Source organism: Musca autumnalis, unplaced genomic scaffold (assembly GCF_047663935.1).
Source record: "Musca autumnalis isolate F117 unplaced genomic scaffold, ASM4766393v1 scaffold_3, whole genome shotgun sequence".
NCBI classification, from domain to species: domain Eukaryota; kingdom Metazoa; phylum Arthropoda; class Insecta; order Diptera; family Muscidae; genus Musca; species Musca autumnalis.
In genome coordinates this window covers 163,454,125-163,472,639 of record NW_027411866.1, presented here as the reverse complement: position 1 = coordinate 163,472,639, position 18,515 = coordinate 163,454,125, and the positions used below count along the sequence as shown (strand labels likewise).

Here is an 18,515-nt window from a genome sequence, read left to right as displayed (position 1 = left end):
CGCATTGGTTCGCACAATATCCCTGACACGATCTTGTACGCCCCAATAGGGAGTGGACTTATGCCCCTATAGTTAGAGCATACAGTCTTATCTCCTTTCTTGTGGACGGGGCACAGTATACTCAGGTTCCAATCGTCGGGTACTCGTTCTTCTTGCCAGATGGTGCTAACTAGCTGATGAATACACCTTATCAGCGTGTCGCCTCCGGGTTTGAACAGCTCGGATGGTAAGCCATTGGCTCTTGCTGCCTTATTATTCTTCAGCCGATTTATTGATGTATTTACCTCATCTTGACTGGGCGGTATACATTCAATACCATCTTCTGGGTCTGTGGTATCTTCGTCGTCTTCGCTGCTATTGGATACCAACAGTTTTAAAAAATGTTCTTTCCATATCCTGAGCACACTATCTGTATCAGTTACCAAATTACCTTACTGGTCTCTACAGGAGGAAATGCCTGTACCAAAGCCATCAGCTTGATGCTTGGCTCTTTGGTAGAATTTTCGGACTTCATGCTGGTTCCTGTACACCTCGATTTTTTTCACATTCCCGCTTTTCCATCTCCCTCTTTTTCCTGCGGAAAATACGTTTCTCCTCTCTCCTTTCCTCCCGATATTTCTCTCGTGCACTACGCGTTGCTACGACACTCCTGATCATACCATGGATTCCTTGGTGGAGTTATCTGGTATCCAAGTATGGATTTTGCGGCTGTTTGCATGGAGTGGGCAATACTTTGCCATTGCGCTGATATGTTATTGGAATGAGGAGTGCTTTGATTAAGCAATTGGGCTAGTGGAGTGGAATTTGCTGTGGCTATCTGTTGTGATTGCAGCTTACCGATGTATAACATTCGTGTTGTGTCTGTTCGCACTTTGTTTGCTACGTTTAACCGGGTGCGTACCTTTGCTGCAACAAGGTAGTGGTCCAAGTCTATGTTTGCTCCTCGGAGCGATCGTACATCCAACACGCTCGAAGAATATCTTCCATCTATTACAACGTGATCAATTTGATTTCTTGTTTTCTGATCTGGAGAGAGCCAGGTGCCCTTATGGATGTCGAGATGTTGAAATCTGGTGCTTTAACTACCATTTTTTTTGCTGCAAAGTCTATCAGCCTCATACCATTGTCAGATGTTTCACTGTGGAGACTGAATTTTCCGACTGTTGGGCGAAAGATATTTTCCTTTCCAATTTTGTCATTAAAATCGCCTAGAATAATTTTAATGTCATGGTCAGGAGAACGGTCATATGTTTCTTCTAAGCGCTCATAAAATATATCTTTGGACAGTTCGTCCTTGTCTTCAGTGGGTGCATGAGCGCAAATAAAGCTGATGTTGAAGAATTTTGTCTTTTATCGAATTGCAGCGAGTCTTTAATTCACTGGGGTGAAGCTAGAGACCAGATGTTTAACCTCCGACCAACTAAAAATCCGCAACCAAACTCATGGTTTCTGTCATGGCAGCTATAATACAGTGCGTGACCTTTAGGTGTTGTTGTGACGCCTTTCCCATTCCATCGTACTTCCTGTATGGCAGTAATGTCGGCCTTGTACTTTTCAAGTACATCTGCCAATGCGTAAATTGCACTTTCTCTATAAAGCGTGCGGACATTCCAGGTGCATATTCGCAGATCATGGTCCTTAAAACGTTTGCGGGGGTCGTCAACTTTTGAGGGATTTTTTTTCGTTTATTTTGTTTTTTCATAGTAGGCTGTTGTTTCTAGGGGAGGGTTACTAACCCTGCGCCAAAACCCAAGCTTTTAACGTTCTTATGGGTGAACGCGCGGCACATTTTAACTCACTACCTTTAACGGGTGTTAAAGGCAGCTACCCCAGTGTCCACCTGAGATGAAAGAGGGACCAAGATAAATCCTGGACTTTGCCATGTTAAAGCCGGTCAGGACCGTTCCTTGGTATCTTTCATCCCCTACATCACCCCCGTAGGGAGGGTCTGGTATCATTATTTCCACGGAGGGCCTGGTATCACTATTTCCATGGATAACAAAATATGAGGCCATATCACAAATCACGACTGTAATGTCATTTCACAGAACCCTTTAAATTGAAATTCTGAATTTTGAAGATGCACATGTGCGGTCATGTATGACTATTAGCCAAACATGTTGAGTGAGATACGTAGTATTGAATTCAAAGAAAAAAACTAAAAATATACACAACATACATACATTTACCACCTCATGCTGTGTTTGTGTGTGTTTGCTTGGTTATTTGTATTTCTTGTTTGTATTCATCTATGCTCTGCACTTGATTAGTTTTTAATGTTTTGTTTTATTTTTCTTGTTCCTTTGTAGATTTCAATATGCAAGATGAGACTACAATACCTGAGGATATATTTGACCAAAGACATCTGCAAGAGATCGAAGAGGAAAGAGGACAGCATAGAATGGAAGGTGCCAAAGGCGGAGAAAGTGTTGATATTATTGATGTCAATTTGCCATACGATGATTCAGATGCAGATGCCGAAGCTGACATTGTAAGTAATTGTTTTAAGGTCACATTGATGTTATGACCTAAATGTTAAGTATTGAGTATATAAACATACACAAACAGGGAGGTCAACCAATATGGTTATTATCATTGTCCTCATCATCATCATCGCCATCAACATACATGAATACTTATCGTTACACTCATCATATGTTTGCCAATATATTCATGAATATTTGAGATAGCAGAGCACATTGATAAGTGATTGTTGATGAGGGTGCAAAGATGGACGGTTGGGTTTTACATTGTTGCCAATAAAATTTTTCAGAGTTTTCCGATCAAAATGTTATTGGTTTTATATACAGTTAATAGTAATTAAGATTAAACCATAAACAAATGAAAGTATAGACCAAAAATTGTAATGTGCTTGTTTTTTCTAGGGGTTGCACTTACGGAAACTTTGCAGTCTTTTCACTCATTTACATCTTTCGAAGACAATTTTTGTGGGGAGGTATATCCGACCAAACACTACCCGCATATTGTATTTTATCAGAATAAATAGCTTAAAATTTATAGTCATTGCCATTTTAAGATATAAGCAGACATTGAGTGCGCAGTCTTCTAACTTTCGAACGTACTCACTATCATTAGTGTATGATTAAACTTTAAATCTATCCTCAAATTAATACAATGAAATTAAATTTTAAGGATAACCCGACCTGAAATTCTTATTGAAAATGTTTCATGTCAGTTCATATCTTGCAACGACTTCCATCCATGTTTAAGTAAGAATTGGCTCCATTTATTTGAAATGGAACAGTGGTGCAATCAAATACTAAACGATCGTCACTACATTTTGTATGGAGGTCAGCTTCAGACCAGAATAGACACCTATTGTTATTGGTGATGATCGTGAAATATGCTTGTAAATTAACCTAATAATATTTATAATATTTAGCTGGTTAAATGGGCCAAAACCTTTGTGTGAAAATTGTTAAAGTTTTTAGTGAAATGACTATATCTTTATAACTGGAAAATATGCTAAAACCATGTTAGTAATATTTAGAAGAGAAATGCTTGGCCTGGGTGACGTAGGGGATGAATGATACCAAAGAACGGTCTTGACCGGCTTTAGCATGGCAAAGCCCTGGACTTATCTTGGTTCCTCATTCATCTTAAGTGGACTCTGACCTTCCCGTGGTGTCACCTGGGGAGCTGCTTTTAACGCCCGTTAAAGGTAGTGAGGTAACATGTGCCGCTCGTTCAGCCATAAGAACGATAAAAACTTGGGTTGGGCATTGAGCTAGTAACTCACCCCGTCAAAGCAGCTTACTATGAAAAAACAAAGAAAAAGAAGAAAAACAAACCCCTCTAAAGTTGACGTCCCCCGCAAACGTATTAAGGACCATGATCTGCGAATCTGCACCTGGAATGTCAGGACTCTTTACAGAGTAGGTGCAGTTTACGCATTGGCGGATGTACTTGACAAGTACAATGCTGATATTATCGCCTTACAGGAAGTGCTATGGAATCGGGCAGACGTAAAGATCACAAACGATTAGGCAATGTATTATAGCTGCCATGAAACGAAGCATGAGCTAGGTGTTGGATTCATGGTAAACGGGAGGCTTAAAAATCTTGTATCCAGTTTTACTCCGGTTGATGAGAGAATTGCCACAATCCGTATATAAGCAAAGTTTTTTAACATCAGTCTCATCTGCGCCCATGCTCCGACCGAAGAGAAAGACGAACAGACCAAGGATATATTCTACGAGCGCCTAGAGAGAGTATATGACCGCTGCCCTGGCCATGACATTAAGATTGTTCTAGAAGATTTTAATGCTAAAATTGGAAGGGAAAATATATTCGGTCCCACGGTCGGCAAATTCAGGCTTCATGAGGTAACATCCGACAACGGAATGAGGCTGATTGATATTGCAGAGGCAAAGAACATGGTAGTGAGCAGCACCAGTTTCCCACACATCGACATACACAAGGCTACGTGGATATCCCCGGATGGGAAAACAAAAAATCAGATTGATCATGTTGTGATAGATGGAAGACACTCGTCCAGTGTGTTAGATATCCGATCGATTCGAGGTGCGAACATCGATTCGGACCATTTCCTTGTAGCAGCCAAGGTGCGCACTGGTCTTAATGTTGCGGCAAAAGTGCGATCTAACACAGGACGGAAGCTGGATGTCGAGAAGCTGCAAACACAACAGACAACACAAGCCTACTCCGCTCAACTGACTCCCATGCTGGAAAACAGCACTCCGTGTCCCGATAACGTAGAAGCACGTTGGCATAGAATAGCCCACTCCCTTCAGACTGCCGCAAAAACCATACTTGGGTACCAAAAACCTCCACCTAAAAATTTATGATACGATCAGGAGTGTCGTAAAGCTACAGAAGAAAAGAACGCGGCATATGGAGCAACACTGTATTCAGTAGCAACACGAAGAACGAAAGAAACTTATCGGGAGAAGAGGAGAGAGGAAAAGCGTATTTTCAGGAGAAAAAAGAAGGAGCAAGAAAAACGTGAGCGTGAGAAACTCGAGATGTTCAGGAGTCAGAATGAAGTCCGAAAATTTTACCAGAGTGTAAAACACCAGACTGAAGGATACATTCTCCTGCAAAGATGACCAAGGGAATCTGGTAACTGATACAGATAGCGTTCTGAGGATCTGGAAGGAGCACTTTATGAAGCTTTTGGTATCGAATATGGATGGCTATGAAGATACCCCAGAATCAATCGCAAGTGACAATGTTGAATGTCTACCACCTAGCGAAAGCGAGGTTACGACAGCCATTAATCGGCTGAAAAACAATAAGGCAGCAGGAGCTGATGGACTTCCCGACGAATTGTTCAAGACCGGTGGCGAAATGCTGGTAAGGAGTATGCATCAGCTAATTAGCGAAATTTGGCAGGAAGAAAGCATACCCAACGATTGGAACCTCAGCCTACTATGTCCCGTACATAAGAAAGGAGACAAAACGGTTTGTGCAAATTATCGAGGTAAAACTCTCCTTCCCATCGCATATAAAGTGTTGTCGAGCATACTGTGTGAACGGTTAAAACCCATGGTCAATGAAATAATCGGGTCATACCAATGCGGTTTTATACCTGGAAAGTCAACAATTGACCCAATCTTCACACTGCGCCAAATATTGGAGAAGACCCACGAAAGACAGATCGACACATATCACCTATTCGTCGACTTTAAGGCCGCGTTCGACAGCCCAATTAGAGCAAAGGTGTTTCAAGCCATGTCTGAGTTTGGCATCCATGCTAAACTAAATCGACTATGCAGGATGACATTGGCTGACACAAGATCAGCGGTTAAAATAGGAAAGAACCTCTCCGAGCCTATCAACACAAAACGAGGTTTCAGACAAGGTGACAGTCTATCATGTGACCTATTTAATATCCTACTGGAAAAGGTCATACGAGATGCGAATATATATACGGCCAGAGACAAAAACAGCACGATATACAATAAAGATGAAATGTTGCTTGCATACGCAGATGACATAGACATAATAGGTAGATCAGCGCGATCTTTGCAAAAATTGAAAAAAAGTCTGCCAAAGCGGGTCTGGCAGTCAACGGCGATAAGACGAAGTTTATGCTATCAACACCCAGTAGACTTGGACCAACTGTGGATGTTGATAATTATAAATATGAGATAGCAAATGACTTTATCTACCTCGGCACCGCCATAAATAAAACCAACAATATAAGCCTTCAAATAAAGAGAAGAATAATATTGGCCAATAGATGCTACTTTGGTCTAAATAAACAGTTTAAAAGCAAAACCACCTCTCGTCAAACAAAACTTACACTTTACCGGACACTGATACTACCCGTTCTTATGTATGGATCTGAAGCATGGGTACTTGCGAAAGCAGATGAGGCAGAACTTGGTGTGTTTGAGAGAAAAATTCTTCGAAAGATTCATGGACCAATATGCGCTGAAGGTGAATACCGACGTCGTATGAACCACGAGCTATACCAGCCGACCGACATCGATATAGTAAAAAGTATCGAACTACAACGATTGCGTTGGTTTGGCCATGTCAGCAGGATGGATAAAGATGCCCCAGCCAAAAAGGCATTTGAATACGAGCCACTCGACAGTATACGCCCCAAATGAAGGCCAAAACTCCGATGGACAGACCAAGTTGAAGAAGATGTCACAAAACATGGCGTCCAAAATTGGAGAAGTAAGGCAAAAGATCGGTGCGTTTGGAAATCTATTCTTAGTTCGGCTTATGGAACAAGACGTTCTGTTTAGTATAAAAGCCATCTAAGTAAGTAAGTAAAGAAAAATGTCCCATATTTGTTCAATGTATTGAGTTATTAAGTAAAAGTAAACAATCGCCTTGGAAGTCACTCCGAAGTGTCGACATACGCGATAAAAGGTAATCGTAATAACGCTATAGAAATTGTTTGTGTAATACAACAACGATCTTCCTTGGCGTATCTCCGGAGTGACGGCTTAGGCGAGGGAGTGAGAAACTCACATTAGACTTTTCAAATAACAATTTTATTGCAGTCCTATTTCGATCGTCCTGAATAATAGTGTCATCGAAAAAGATGGAAATGCGATTGATTCCCAGGCTAGACAACATAACTATTTTTAAAACAAGTGAGAAAAGGCTATAGTCGGTACGGGGCCGACTATGTGATACCCTACACCACTACCTCTGTGAATAATCTTTTCACTCGAAAACATTTCTTTTATATAGATACGAAAGTTTTCACCTATCTGGCTTTTATACCAAATGACTAAAGGCGAACTGAACCAAAATAATTAATATTTAATTTTATATTTGACTACTGTCGAAATCACCAACATCAATAGGCTTCTATCTCTGTGAGAAAATTTCGTGATGATCCGATCAAAATTCCGACCTGTAGTGTGATTGCAGAAAAAGTGGAAAAAAGGGATGCATTAACGACTATTGCGATATCTCTATTGTTTGACTACCTTCGCCAACCTACTTTGCATAATTTCAAAGATGGGATTTTCCACTTTCTTAGTCAGGCTTTGCTTTTAGAAGGTCCCCAACCAAAGGTGTGATATCCGTCATTATTATTAAAATGGGTTTTATTAGCGACTATTGCGATATCTTCGTTGTTAAACCACATACAAGAACCTACGTTACATTGTTGTAAAGGTGATATTTTATACTTTCATTGCCAGGATTTGCTTTTTGTAGACCAATTATAGACGCTGAGATATTTGCTTTGGAATAAAATGTTGACTTCTTCTCCAAATAAAGTTTTTGCTCATTCCGACCCCTAAATATTATCCGACCATTATCAAAATCAATAGGCTTCTTCCTCTGTGAGACCCTCATTAACCCTCGAAATTTCGTGACGATCCGATCAAAATTGCGCCCAGTAGCGTGATTTCCAAAAAAATTGAAAAAAGAGATATATTAGCGAATATTGCGATATCTCCGTTATTTTGTCACCTACGCCGACCTAGTTTGCATCATTGTAAAAATGGGACCTTCTACTTTCATAGTAAAGCTTTGCTTTTGGAAAGTATCCAACCAAAGCTGTTATATTCGTCATTATAACTAAAATCGCAAAAATTAAAATTTGGGTTTAATTTTCGACTATTGTGATATCTTCGTTGTTTGATCACCCACGAGAACCTACTTTACATCGTTAAAAAGGTGATATTCTCTACTTTCATTGCCATTTGGTATACCCATTTTGCTTTTGGTATACCCAAAATAGAAGCTGAGATATTCGCTTTGGAAAAAACGTTGTCTTTTTATCCACATAAGTTTTTTGCCCATTCCGACCCCTAAATATTATCCGACCATCACCAATCACCATCTTCCCCTCCGGGACCCCCATCAACACCCAAAATTTCGTGACGATCCGCTCAAAATTGCGATTACAAGGTTTAGATGGACAGACGGACGGAAGGACACACATAGCCAGATCGACTAAGCTCGTCGAGACATTCATTTTGATATATATAAGTATGGGTCTACGATGCGTTATTTCGATGCGTTACAAACTTTTTGGCCAAAACCAACTTATAATACCCTCCCCACATAGTGGTGTAGGGTATAATGATAAAATTAACGTAAATTAACAACTAAGCCTAGTTCTTTGAAAACATACATATGTACACTGGAAAAGTAATTATAATAGTAAAAAAATTAAAAAAAAAAAAAACAAAAAACAAATATTTTTTGTCATTACCAGTTTTTCGCTCAAACAACATCCAGGAGTTACGATATCGACTTTCACGGCTAGCCTTCATCGATAAGAATGCGAGCTCACAGGCTAGTGTTTCTGTCGCTTGGTACTGACTACATAGGGTAATGTGCGATAGAAAATGCTTGCTGGCTACAATAAGTTTGTTACTTCTACAATAAGTTTGTTACTTCTTGTTGTTGCTGTTTTTATGAAACTAACAAACGAAGAGGGAAAGAAAAAAAATTATACGAGTTCCCATGTTTTGTTCTTTTTGGTGGTTAAAAAAGACAGATACCATTTTTTAACCATCAGTTTCATTTATTTGGCAGTTTCTTGAAAGCAGTCGTTGTGTGTGGATCGGTAGTGCTGAAATACATCAGGGTTTATGTGTTTTCACGAATCTGAAAAAAGAGAATAAGAATATTTTATTGGACAAAAAAGCAACCGCGTGCAATTTATAAGCGATTTATTTGTTTTATTTTATTAAAATTGAAGTGTGCCACTAAATAATTATTTACTTCTGTTATTAATCAGTCCATTCCGTTTTTCTTTCTTTCATCTTTTATTTCTTGTATCTGTTTTTTTATGTACCTATGCGTCTGTTGTTGCTTTTGTGTTTGACATTTCTATGCGTTGCAATTAAATAAATAACCATTTATAAATGTGTGTATGTATCGTTGTTTGTGAGTTTTAGGTTTGTATTTAACAAAAAAAAAGTAAGAAAATCGTTAAGTTCGGCCGGGCCAAACTTTTTATACACGAACTGTATTGAAGTGAATAGGAACAATTAGTTTTATTTCGTTTATAAAAGTACTAAACTCTTCCTTTTATTGCAGGAGTATTACATATATCTGAACTGATAATACTCCCTTCAAAACGGTTAATATGGGGCGACGTTTTTGTTCTTTCCAAAACATGGACCAATATTTACAATTTTCCGAATTGAGCGAAATACATAAAATTGGGCAAAACCGACTAGACCTAAACCTGGATATTCTGGATTTGGATAGTTAACAACATCGGGAGCACCGTTCTATGGAGGCTGTATAAAACGTTAACCTGTACCGGTAAATTTCTGGAGGAAACTTTCGTAACTCCAACGAAGACTAAATACCAAATTTCAGTTATTCCCATTGAATATTAAAACTTTCAAAATACCGAAAATTGGGAGGGATCTTTCTATGGGGGTACATAAAAACATGGAACAATACCGGAAATTTTCAGGTGGGAAGTTTTATACCACCAACGGAGATTAAATATTATATTTCATCCGTTTCGATGGGATATTGATGAACCAACCTTAAAATACCGAAAATCGCAAAGTACGCTTCTATGGGTTTATTTGAAGAAAAGGGCTATATTTTATACACCCATGGCAATTTAAATACTAAATTTCAGTCATATCGGTGGTATATTGAGGCCACAACTTTCAAAATACCGTAAATTGGAAGGTACGGTCCTATGGGGGTATTTGAGGACGTCGACCTATACCGGCACATTTCGGATGGAATGTTTTATACCTCTATCAAAAACTTAATACCAAATATCAGCTATTTCAGTGGAGAACGAGCGATATGTAGAAAATCCGGAGGTACCGTTCTATTGGGGCTATATGAAGACATGGACCTATACCGACAAATTTCAGGTGGAAAGTTTTATATCCTCAACGAAGACTAAGTACCGTCTTGCAGTCATTTCATTGTTTTAATGAGGCTAAAACCTTCAATATACCGAAAATTTGGATATACCATTCTATGGGGGCTATATGAAGGCGTGGACCTATACCTACAAATTTCCGGGGGAAAGTTTTATACACCCAACGAATACTAAATACCAAATTTCAGCCATTTCGCTGCTATAATGAGGCTAAAACCTTCAAAATACCGAAAATCGGGAGATATCGTCCTATGGGGTGTATATCAAAACCTGGACCTATATAAAAATTTTATGGTAGAAATATTTCTAAGCCTGTGGAAACACAAAATAAAAAATTACAAACGATTCTCTTGTCAAATGGGACTAATACATTCAAAATATCTTAAAGTGACGCGTACTACATATGGGGCGTTATATGGGGGCTATACCAAAACGTGGACCTATGTAAACATTTTATGGTAGATATGTTTCTTAGCATCTTGAAACGCAAAATGCAAAGTTACAACCGATTCTGTGGTCAAATGGGACTAATACATTCAAAATTTCTTAAAGTGACGCGTACTATATATGGGGCCTTATATGGGGGCTATACCAATACCTGGACCTATATAAACAAAATTTGGTAGAAATTTTTTTAGCCTCTGCAGACACAAAATGCCATATTGCAACCAATTCGGTTTTCAAATGGGACAAATGTCCTAAAATTTCCTTAAAACGACGACGCACAGTGTTGCCGCGTGGACAAAAATCAAAAAATGTGGTGTTAACTTTTACATATGTTTATGTTTTTTTATTACAGTAAACACATCCGATACAAGGAATCTGAAAGAATTTTATCGATATGTGCATCCATAATGAAGTTATAGCTCTTTAAATATGAAAAATATTTCCCAGGTAATCTAAGACGATAATCATATGAAAATTAGACGACATTTAAAATAATATTTTCGGAAAAAATTGTTGATAATACTAAAAGTTTTGGATGGGGATTTGATGAGTGGGTTATAAATATAACGTTTTAGTACAAAATGTTCATATTAACTGCACATGGGCAATGTACCGTTATCAAGAAATCAAAATTTAAATTTGATAAAAAAATTCAAAATTCTTAATATTTAGTAGAGCAGATCTTTTGATTGACACCTATTGCCACCTTGGCTCCTGTTTTCCATTAATTGGACATCTCTTCCAAATCAAAATGTGTAAAAACATTCTGCCCATCCCTGCAACCTTCTGAGATATATCGGTTCAGATTTTATATAGCCCCCATATATATCTTTTCCCGATTTTGCTACAATTCGTTCAATTTTGATCGAATAGCCTTCAAATTTAGTATGTGTTATTTTCTTAGGGCCCTGAGTAGCTACACCGATTTTTACAACAATCGGTTCAGATTTAGATATAGCCCCTATATATATTTCCCCGATTTTGCTATAACTCGATCAATTTTAATCGAATAGCTTTCAAATTTATTTATATTTTCTTATGGCTCTGAATAGCTACACCGATTTTAGCAAAAATCGATTCAGATTTGGATATAGCCCCTATATATATCTTTCCCCGATTTTGCTATAATTCGCTCAATTTTTGATGAATAGCCTTCAAATTTAACATGGGATTCCTCAGGCCCCATTTCAGTTTTATGCGGTGATGAATGTTTGCACAAGTACTTATGAGGGTACAGGCCTAAGAAAACATCGCATGTTAAATTTGAAGGTTATTTTTCAAAAATTGACCGATTTAAAGCAAAATCGGTGAAAGATATATATGTAGGCTATATCCAAATCTGTACCGATTTTTGCAAAATCAAATCTAAATCGGTAAAACTGAACAGGGGCCTGGAGAAACGTCCCATGTTAAATTTGAAGACTATTCATCAAAAATTGAGCGATTTATAGCAAAATCGGGGAAAGATATATATAGGAGCTATATCCAAACCTGAACCGATTTTTACGAAAATCGGTAAAACTACTCAGGAGCCCAAAAAAATATCACATATTAAATTTAAAGGCTATTCGGTTTAAATTGACCGAGTTATAGCAAAAACGGGGAAAGATATATATGGGGGATATATCCAAATCTGAACCGATATGGACCAAAGTTGATATTTTTCATACCTGTGCCCTCATAAGTACTTGTCCAAAAATTCATCAACCTAGGTCAACGCCTTCTATTTTTGTCCACATTTGTATGGAAGAGGCAACACTGTGCGTCAAGCGTCACTTTGTATGGGGGCTATACGAAAACGTGGACCTACATAGCCACCTTTTAATACCAAAAGTCCTACATACATATAATAGATTTTACCAAAATTTCATCCACCTACTTCAATCCGTTCGGAAGCTAGAATGATTTCCACAGAGGGACAGACGGACGGACATGGCTATATCGATGTAGAATTGCACGCTGATCAAGAATATATATATAGTTTGTGGGGTCTATAATGATTATTTCGAGTAGTTACAAACGGAATGACAAACTTAATATACCCCCCATCCTATGGGGGAGGGTATAAAAAACAGAATAATTGTAAACTTCAACATTTTTTATCGATTGAAAAAAATGTTTTGTAACTACTAGACCAAATTTGAAGGTTTCGGTAAGCTGATTGTGTTATGTGTCGAATAAAAATGAAAATAAATCTATCCGGTCAAAAGTTACAAAAGTTTGACCAGGAAAAACGATTTAAACTCCTGTACGTCGTTATTCGTGGCTCTGAAACTTGTGTATTTGCGCCAACACATACGGCAGTACTTTGTGTGTTTGAATACCTCGTTGCGTTGAGAGTAAATATCGAAGCCGCATTAACAAGCAAATTGAAATTACCCTGTTATTTTATTAATCAATCTAGAAAATATCGAAAAGTCATCACCATAACAACCATATTAGACATTTTTGTTCTTTTATAGGGAAACTTTCGCTATGAAAAAGAAATAACAAACGGCAACACTGTGCTCGGCTTGTAGGCACCCAGCAATGAAAGTGAAAATTTTCAAGTAGTTGTACCTTGTTGTTCTATTGAAGAAAAAATACTTTTTTTGTCAGATTTGGTGTGTACCTTTTTTGTTTCCTTACCCATTCTCTATCTAGTCCTCCTTTTACTACCATGTACTACTCTTTAAGCATCGTTCAGAGCTTATTGACAAAACAGGGTTAAAAGTTCTATAGAAATGTTCTTTATGCCATAAAAGACACTTGCTGGAAGCATTTGCCATTTTTTTGCTGTTTGTCTTATGTGAGATGTGTGCAGCACCAATCCGGGCCATATCATAAAGAAAATGTGTCACCACTGATGTTCTTCAGTCTTCACAGAGTGAATGGGTTATATGTGACTCAATTGAATTTCATACATCTTGATGGTCTCTGATGGCCTTCATACTTTTTATGTCATTCAGTCAGTCATTCATATACAAAAAAATGGACTTTAACACAAATATCAATGAGCAGGCACACACACACATAGACCCACATACTTATATTGCCCGAACATGTTGGTCCCCCTTTTTGCTCTGTATAGTTTGTATGTATTTTTTACATAGCCTTTGGATACACTCTTCATAAATATTTATCGAAAAATTGTTACAATTCATAGCAAGTGACACATTTTATGCTGGGTTAGTTACCGTTTGTTGCTGTTGTTGTTGCTGATATTTTTGCTTCAAATGGCGAAATTATTGTGTGACATGGTTTTTCAATTTTTATGCTGTAGTAATATTCGAACTCATATCGATTTGCTGTTGTTGTTGCGTTCACTTCGAACTGTGATATTTGGAGCATAACATGCTGTGGATATTTGGATTATTAAATTGTTGTTGTTGATTTTTTTTTGGGTTAACCACTCTGCAGTGCGACAACAATATACCCCAGTACGAAGTAGTTCACGTAAACTACAAACGAACTACTTTTTTATTGGTTGTGGGAGACCACTCAACAATATTGTGTCAATATCGTTTAAAGGCATCCGTACGTATTCGTCGTATATGGAAACCGTCAATCAATGTGCGGAATATGTTTATATAATTATTGCGTGACCAACAGCAGAGAAACACAGAGATACACTACCACTATCCACAAAACATCCGCACAATATCATCCCAAGGCTAGTCCGGGTAATAATGAAATTCCAAGAAGCAATGTTGTTTCTGATGTAAATCACACAACCAAAACGGAATATTTATATCTGTGTTCAGGCATTTTCAATTGAGATCGTGGTGCATGGTTGTTTCTATGTTGGGTAAAATTATAGCTTAAATCTTACAGTTGGCGGTTCTGATGTATCGTTATCACAAAGTGAATTTTTATTAAGAGGGTACATAAAATATTTTCAAAAAACTTCCCTTTTTGATTTAACTGATTTTTGGGAAGTTGGGAGTGTTACAAATGTATAAATAAAGTAAAGTTTAAAACAAAATGTAAATGTTTAAACCAAATAAATTGGCTTGAGCTAGCAGAGAGTGATGTAGGTATCAACGTAGATGCAAATTGGTCGGTTAATTGATCTTATGATATTTTACTTTAATATAATCCATGTAAAAATGGAGGGTACCCAAAAGGTTAATAAGGGTCATCCGCATAACAGTTCAGCCAGATGTTGGGTATTAGAAGGTGTTTGTCACATTTACCAACCAAATTGATTGTTAATTGAAAATTTGGGCTGAATGCGGATACAAAACCTCATTACTAATACTTGTCTCCATCGTCCCCCGTCCATACCCAATCATGACCAATTCTACACATTTCACTTTACATTAAGTTAGGTCGATTCTCGATGAATTTTCTATAGGAAAACATTCATCGATTCTCGATTAAATTTCTATAGGAAAAAATTCACCGATTTTCGATGAATTTTCTATAGGAAAAAATGCATCGACTCACGATGAATTTTCTATAGGCAAACAAATCATCGACTCCCGACAACTTTTCTATAGGAAAAAAATCATCGACTCTCGACGAATTTTCTATAGTATAAAACATTCATCGACTCTCGATGATTTTTTTACAGGAAAAAACACATTCAGGAAAAAGTTCATCGACTCTCGATGAATTTTCTATAGGAAAAAATTCGTCGAGAGTCGATGAATGTTTTTTCCTATAGAAAATTCATCGAGAGTCGATGAATGTTTTTCCTATAGAAAATTCATCGAGAGTCGATGAATGTTTTTTCCTATAGAAAATTCATCGAGAGTCAACTTTTTCCTATGGGAAATTCATTGAGAATCGATGAATTTTTGCCTATAGAAAATTTATCCAGAGTCGATGAATGTTTGCCTATAGAAAATTCTTCGAGAATCGATGAATTTTCTATAGGAAAAAATTCATCGATTCTCGAAGAATTTTCTATAGGAAAAACATTCATCGACTCTCGATGAATTTTCTATAGGAAAAAACATTCATCGACTCTCGATGAATTTTCTATAGGATAAAACATACATCGACTCTCGATGAATTTTTTATAGGAAAAAACACATTCAGGAAAACATTCATCGACTCTCGATGAATTTTCTATTGGAAAAAACATTCATTGGCTCTCGATGAATTTTCTATTGGAAAAAACATTCATTGGCTCTCGATGAATTTTCTATTGGAAAAAACATTCATCGACTGTCAATGAATTTTCTATTGGAAAAAACATTCATTGGCTCTCGATGAATTTTCTATTGGAAAAAACATTCATCGACTGTCGATGAATTTTCTATAGGAAAAAATTCATCGACTGTCGATGAATTTTCTATAGGAAAAAATTCATCGACTGTCGATGAATTTTCTATAGGAAAAAATTCATCGACTGTCGATGAATTTTCTATAGGAAAAAATTCATCGACTGTCGATGAATTTTCTATAGGAAAAAATTCATCGACTGTCGATGAATTTTCTATAGGAAAAAATTCATCGACTGTCGATGAATTTTCTATAGGAAAAAATTCATCGACTGTCGATGAATTTTCTATAGGAAAAAATTCATCGACTGTCGATGAATTTTCTATAGGAAAAAATTCATCGACTGTCGATGAATTTTCTATAGGAAAAAATTCATCGACTGTCGATGAATTTTCTATAGGAAAAAATTCATCGACTGTCGATGAATTTTCTATAGGAAAAAATTCGATGAATTTTCTATAGGAAAAAATTCATCGACTGTCGATGAATTTTCTATAGGAAAAAATTCATCGACTGTCGATGAATTTTCTATAGGAAAAAATTCATCGACTGTCGATGAATTTTCTATAGGAAAAAATTCATCGACTGTCGATGAATTTTCTATAGGAAAAAATTCATCGACTGTCGATGAATTTTCTATAGGAAAAAATTCATCGACTGTCGATGAATTTTCTATAGGAAAAAATTCATCGACTGTCGATGAATTTTCTATAGGAAAAAATTCATCGACTGTCGATGAATTTTCTATAGGAAAAAATTCATCGACTGTCGATGAATTTTCTATAGGAAAAAATTCATCGACTGTCGATGAATTTTCTATAGGAAAAAATTCATCGACTGTCGATGAATTTTCTATAGGAAAAAATTCATCGACTGTCGATGAATTTTCTATAGGAAAAAATTCATCGACTGTCGATGAATTTTCTATAGGAAAAAATTCATCGACTGTCGATGAATTTTCTATAGGAAAAAATTCATCGACTGTCGATGAATTTTCTATAGGAAAAAATTCATCGACTGTCGATGAATTTTCTATAGGAAAAAATTCATCGACTGTCGATGAATTTTCTATTTTTCTATAGGAAAAAATTCATCGACTGTCGATGAATTTTCTATTTTTCTATAGGAAAAAATTCATCGACTGTCGATGAATTTTCTATTTTTCTATAGGAAAAAATTCATCGACTGTCGATGAATTTTCTATAGGAAAAAATTCATCGACTGTCGATGAATTTTCTATAGGAAAAAATTCATCGACTGTCGATGAATTTTCTATAGGAAAAAATTCATCGACTGTCGATGAATTTTCTATAGGAAACAATTCATCGACTGTCGATGAATTTTCTATAGGAAAAAATTCATCGACTGTCGATGAATTTTCTATAGGAAAAAATTCATCGACTGTCGATGAATTTTATATAGGAAAAAATTCATCGACTGTCGATGAATTTTATATAGGAAAAAATTCATCGACTGTCGATGAATTTTATATAGGAAAAAATTCATCGACTGTCGATGATTTTCTATAGGAAAAGACATACATCAACTTACGATGAATTTTCTAAAGGAAAAGGCATACATCGACTTACGATGAATTTTCTATAGGAAAAATTTCATCGACTGTCGATGAATTTTTTATAGCAAAAAACATTCATCGAATGTCGATGAATTTTCTATAGGAAAAATTTATCGATTCTCGATGATTCTTGATGAATTTTCTATAGGAAAAAAATTCATCATTCATTTCAATGGGAAAAAACTCATCGATTCTCGATGAATTTTCTATAGGAAAAAAATCATCGATTCTCCATGATTCTTGATGAATTTTCTATAGGAAAAAATTCATCGCTTCTCGATGAATTTTCTATAGGAAAAAAATTATCTATTCGCGATGAATTTTCTATAGAACAAAAATCATCGACTCTCGATGAATTTTCTATGGGAAAATATCCATCGACTCTCGATGAATTTTCTATGGGAAAAAATCCATCGAATCTCGATGAATTTTCTATTGGATAAAATTCATCGACTCTCGTTGATTTTTCTATAGGAAAAAATTCATCGACTCTCGATGATTTTTCTATAGGGAAAAATTCATCGACTCTAGATGAATTTTCTATATGAAAAATTCATCGACTCTCGATGAATTTTCTATAGAAAAAAATTTGTATAGGAAAAAATTCTTCGCCTCTCGATGAATTTTCTATACGAAAAAATTATTCGACACTCGATGAATTTTCTATAGAAAAAACAAATTGTATAGAAAAAATTTCTATAGGAAAAAGTTTATCGACCTTCGATGAATTTTCTATAGGAAAAAATTCATTGAATTTTCTATACAAAAAAATTTATCGACTCTCGATGAATTTTCTATACGAAAAAATGTATCGACACCCGATGAATTTTCTTTAGAAAAAAGAAATTGTATAGAACAAAATTTCTATAGGAAAAAGTTTATCGACCTTCGATAAATTTTCTACAGGAAAAAATTTATCGACTCTCGATGAATTTTCTAGAGGAAAAAATG

The 18,515-nt window shown here is 36.4% G+C and overlaps 1 protein-coding gene across 3 annotated transcripts in view; it reads left to right on the top strand.

The window, feature by feature from the left end:
* The window catches only part of LOC141398062 (uncharacterized), a 367,734-nt gene that overhangs the window by 323,345 nt on the left and 25,874 nt on the right, over nt 1-18,515 (top strand). For all 3 annotated transcript variants that reach the window (XM_073975203.1, XM_073975204.1, XM_073975205.1), the window contains exon 3: nt 2,310-2,491. In XM_073975203.1, coding sequence (XP_073831304.1) covers nt 2,310-2,491 — 182 coding nt within the window. The remainder of the gene's footprint in view (nt 1-2,309; nt 2,492-18,515) is intronic.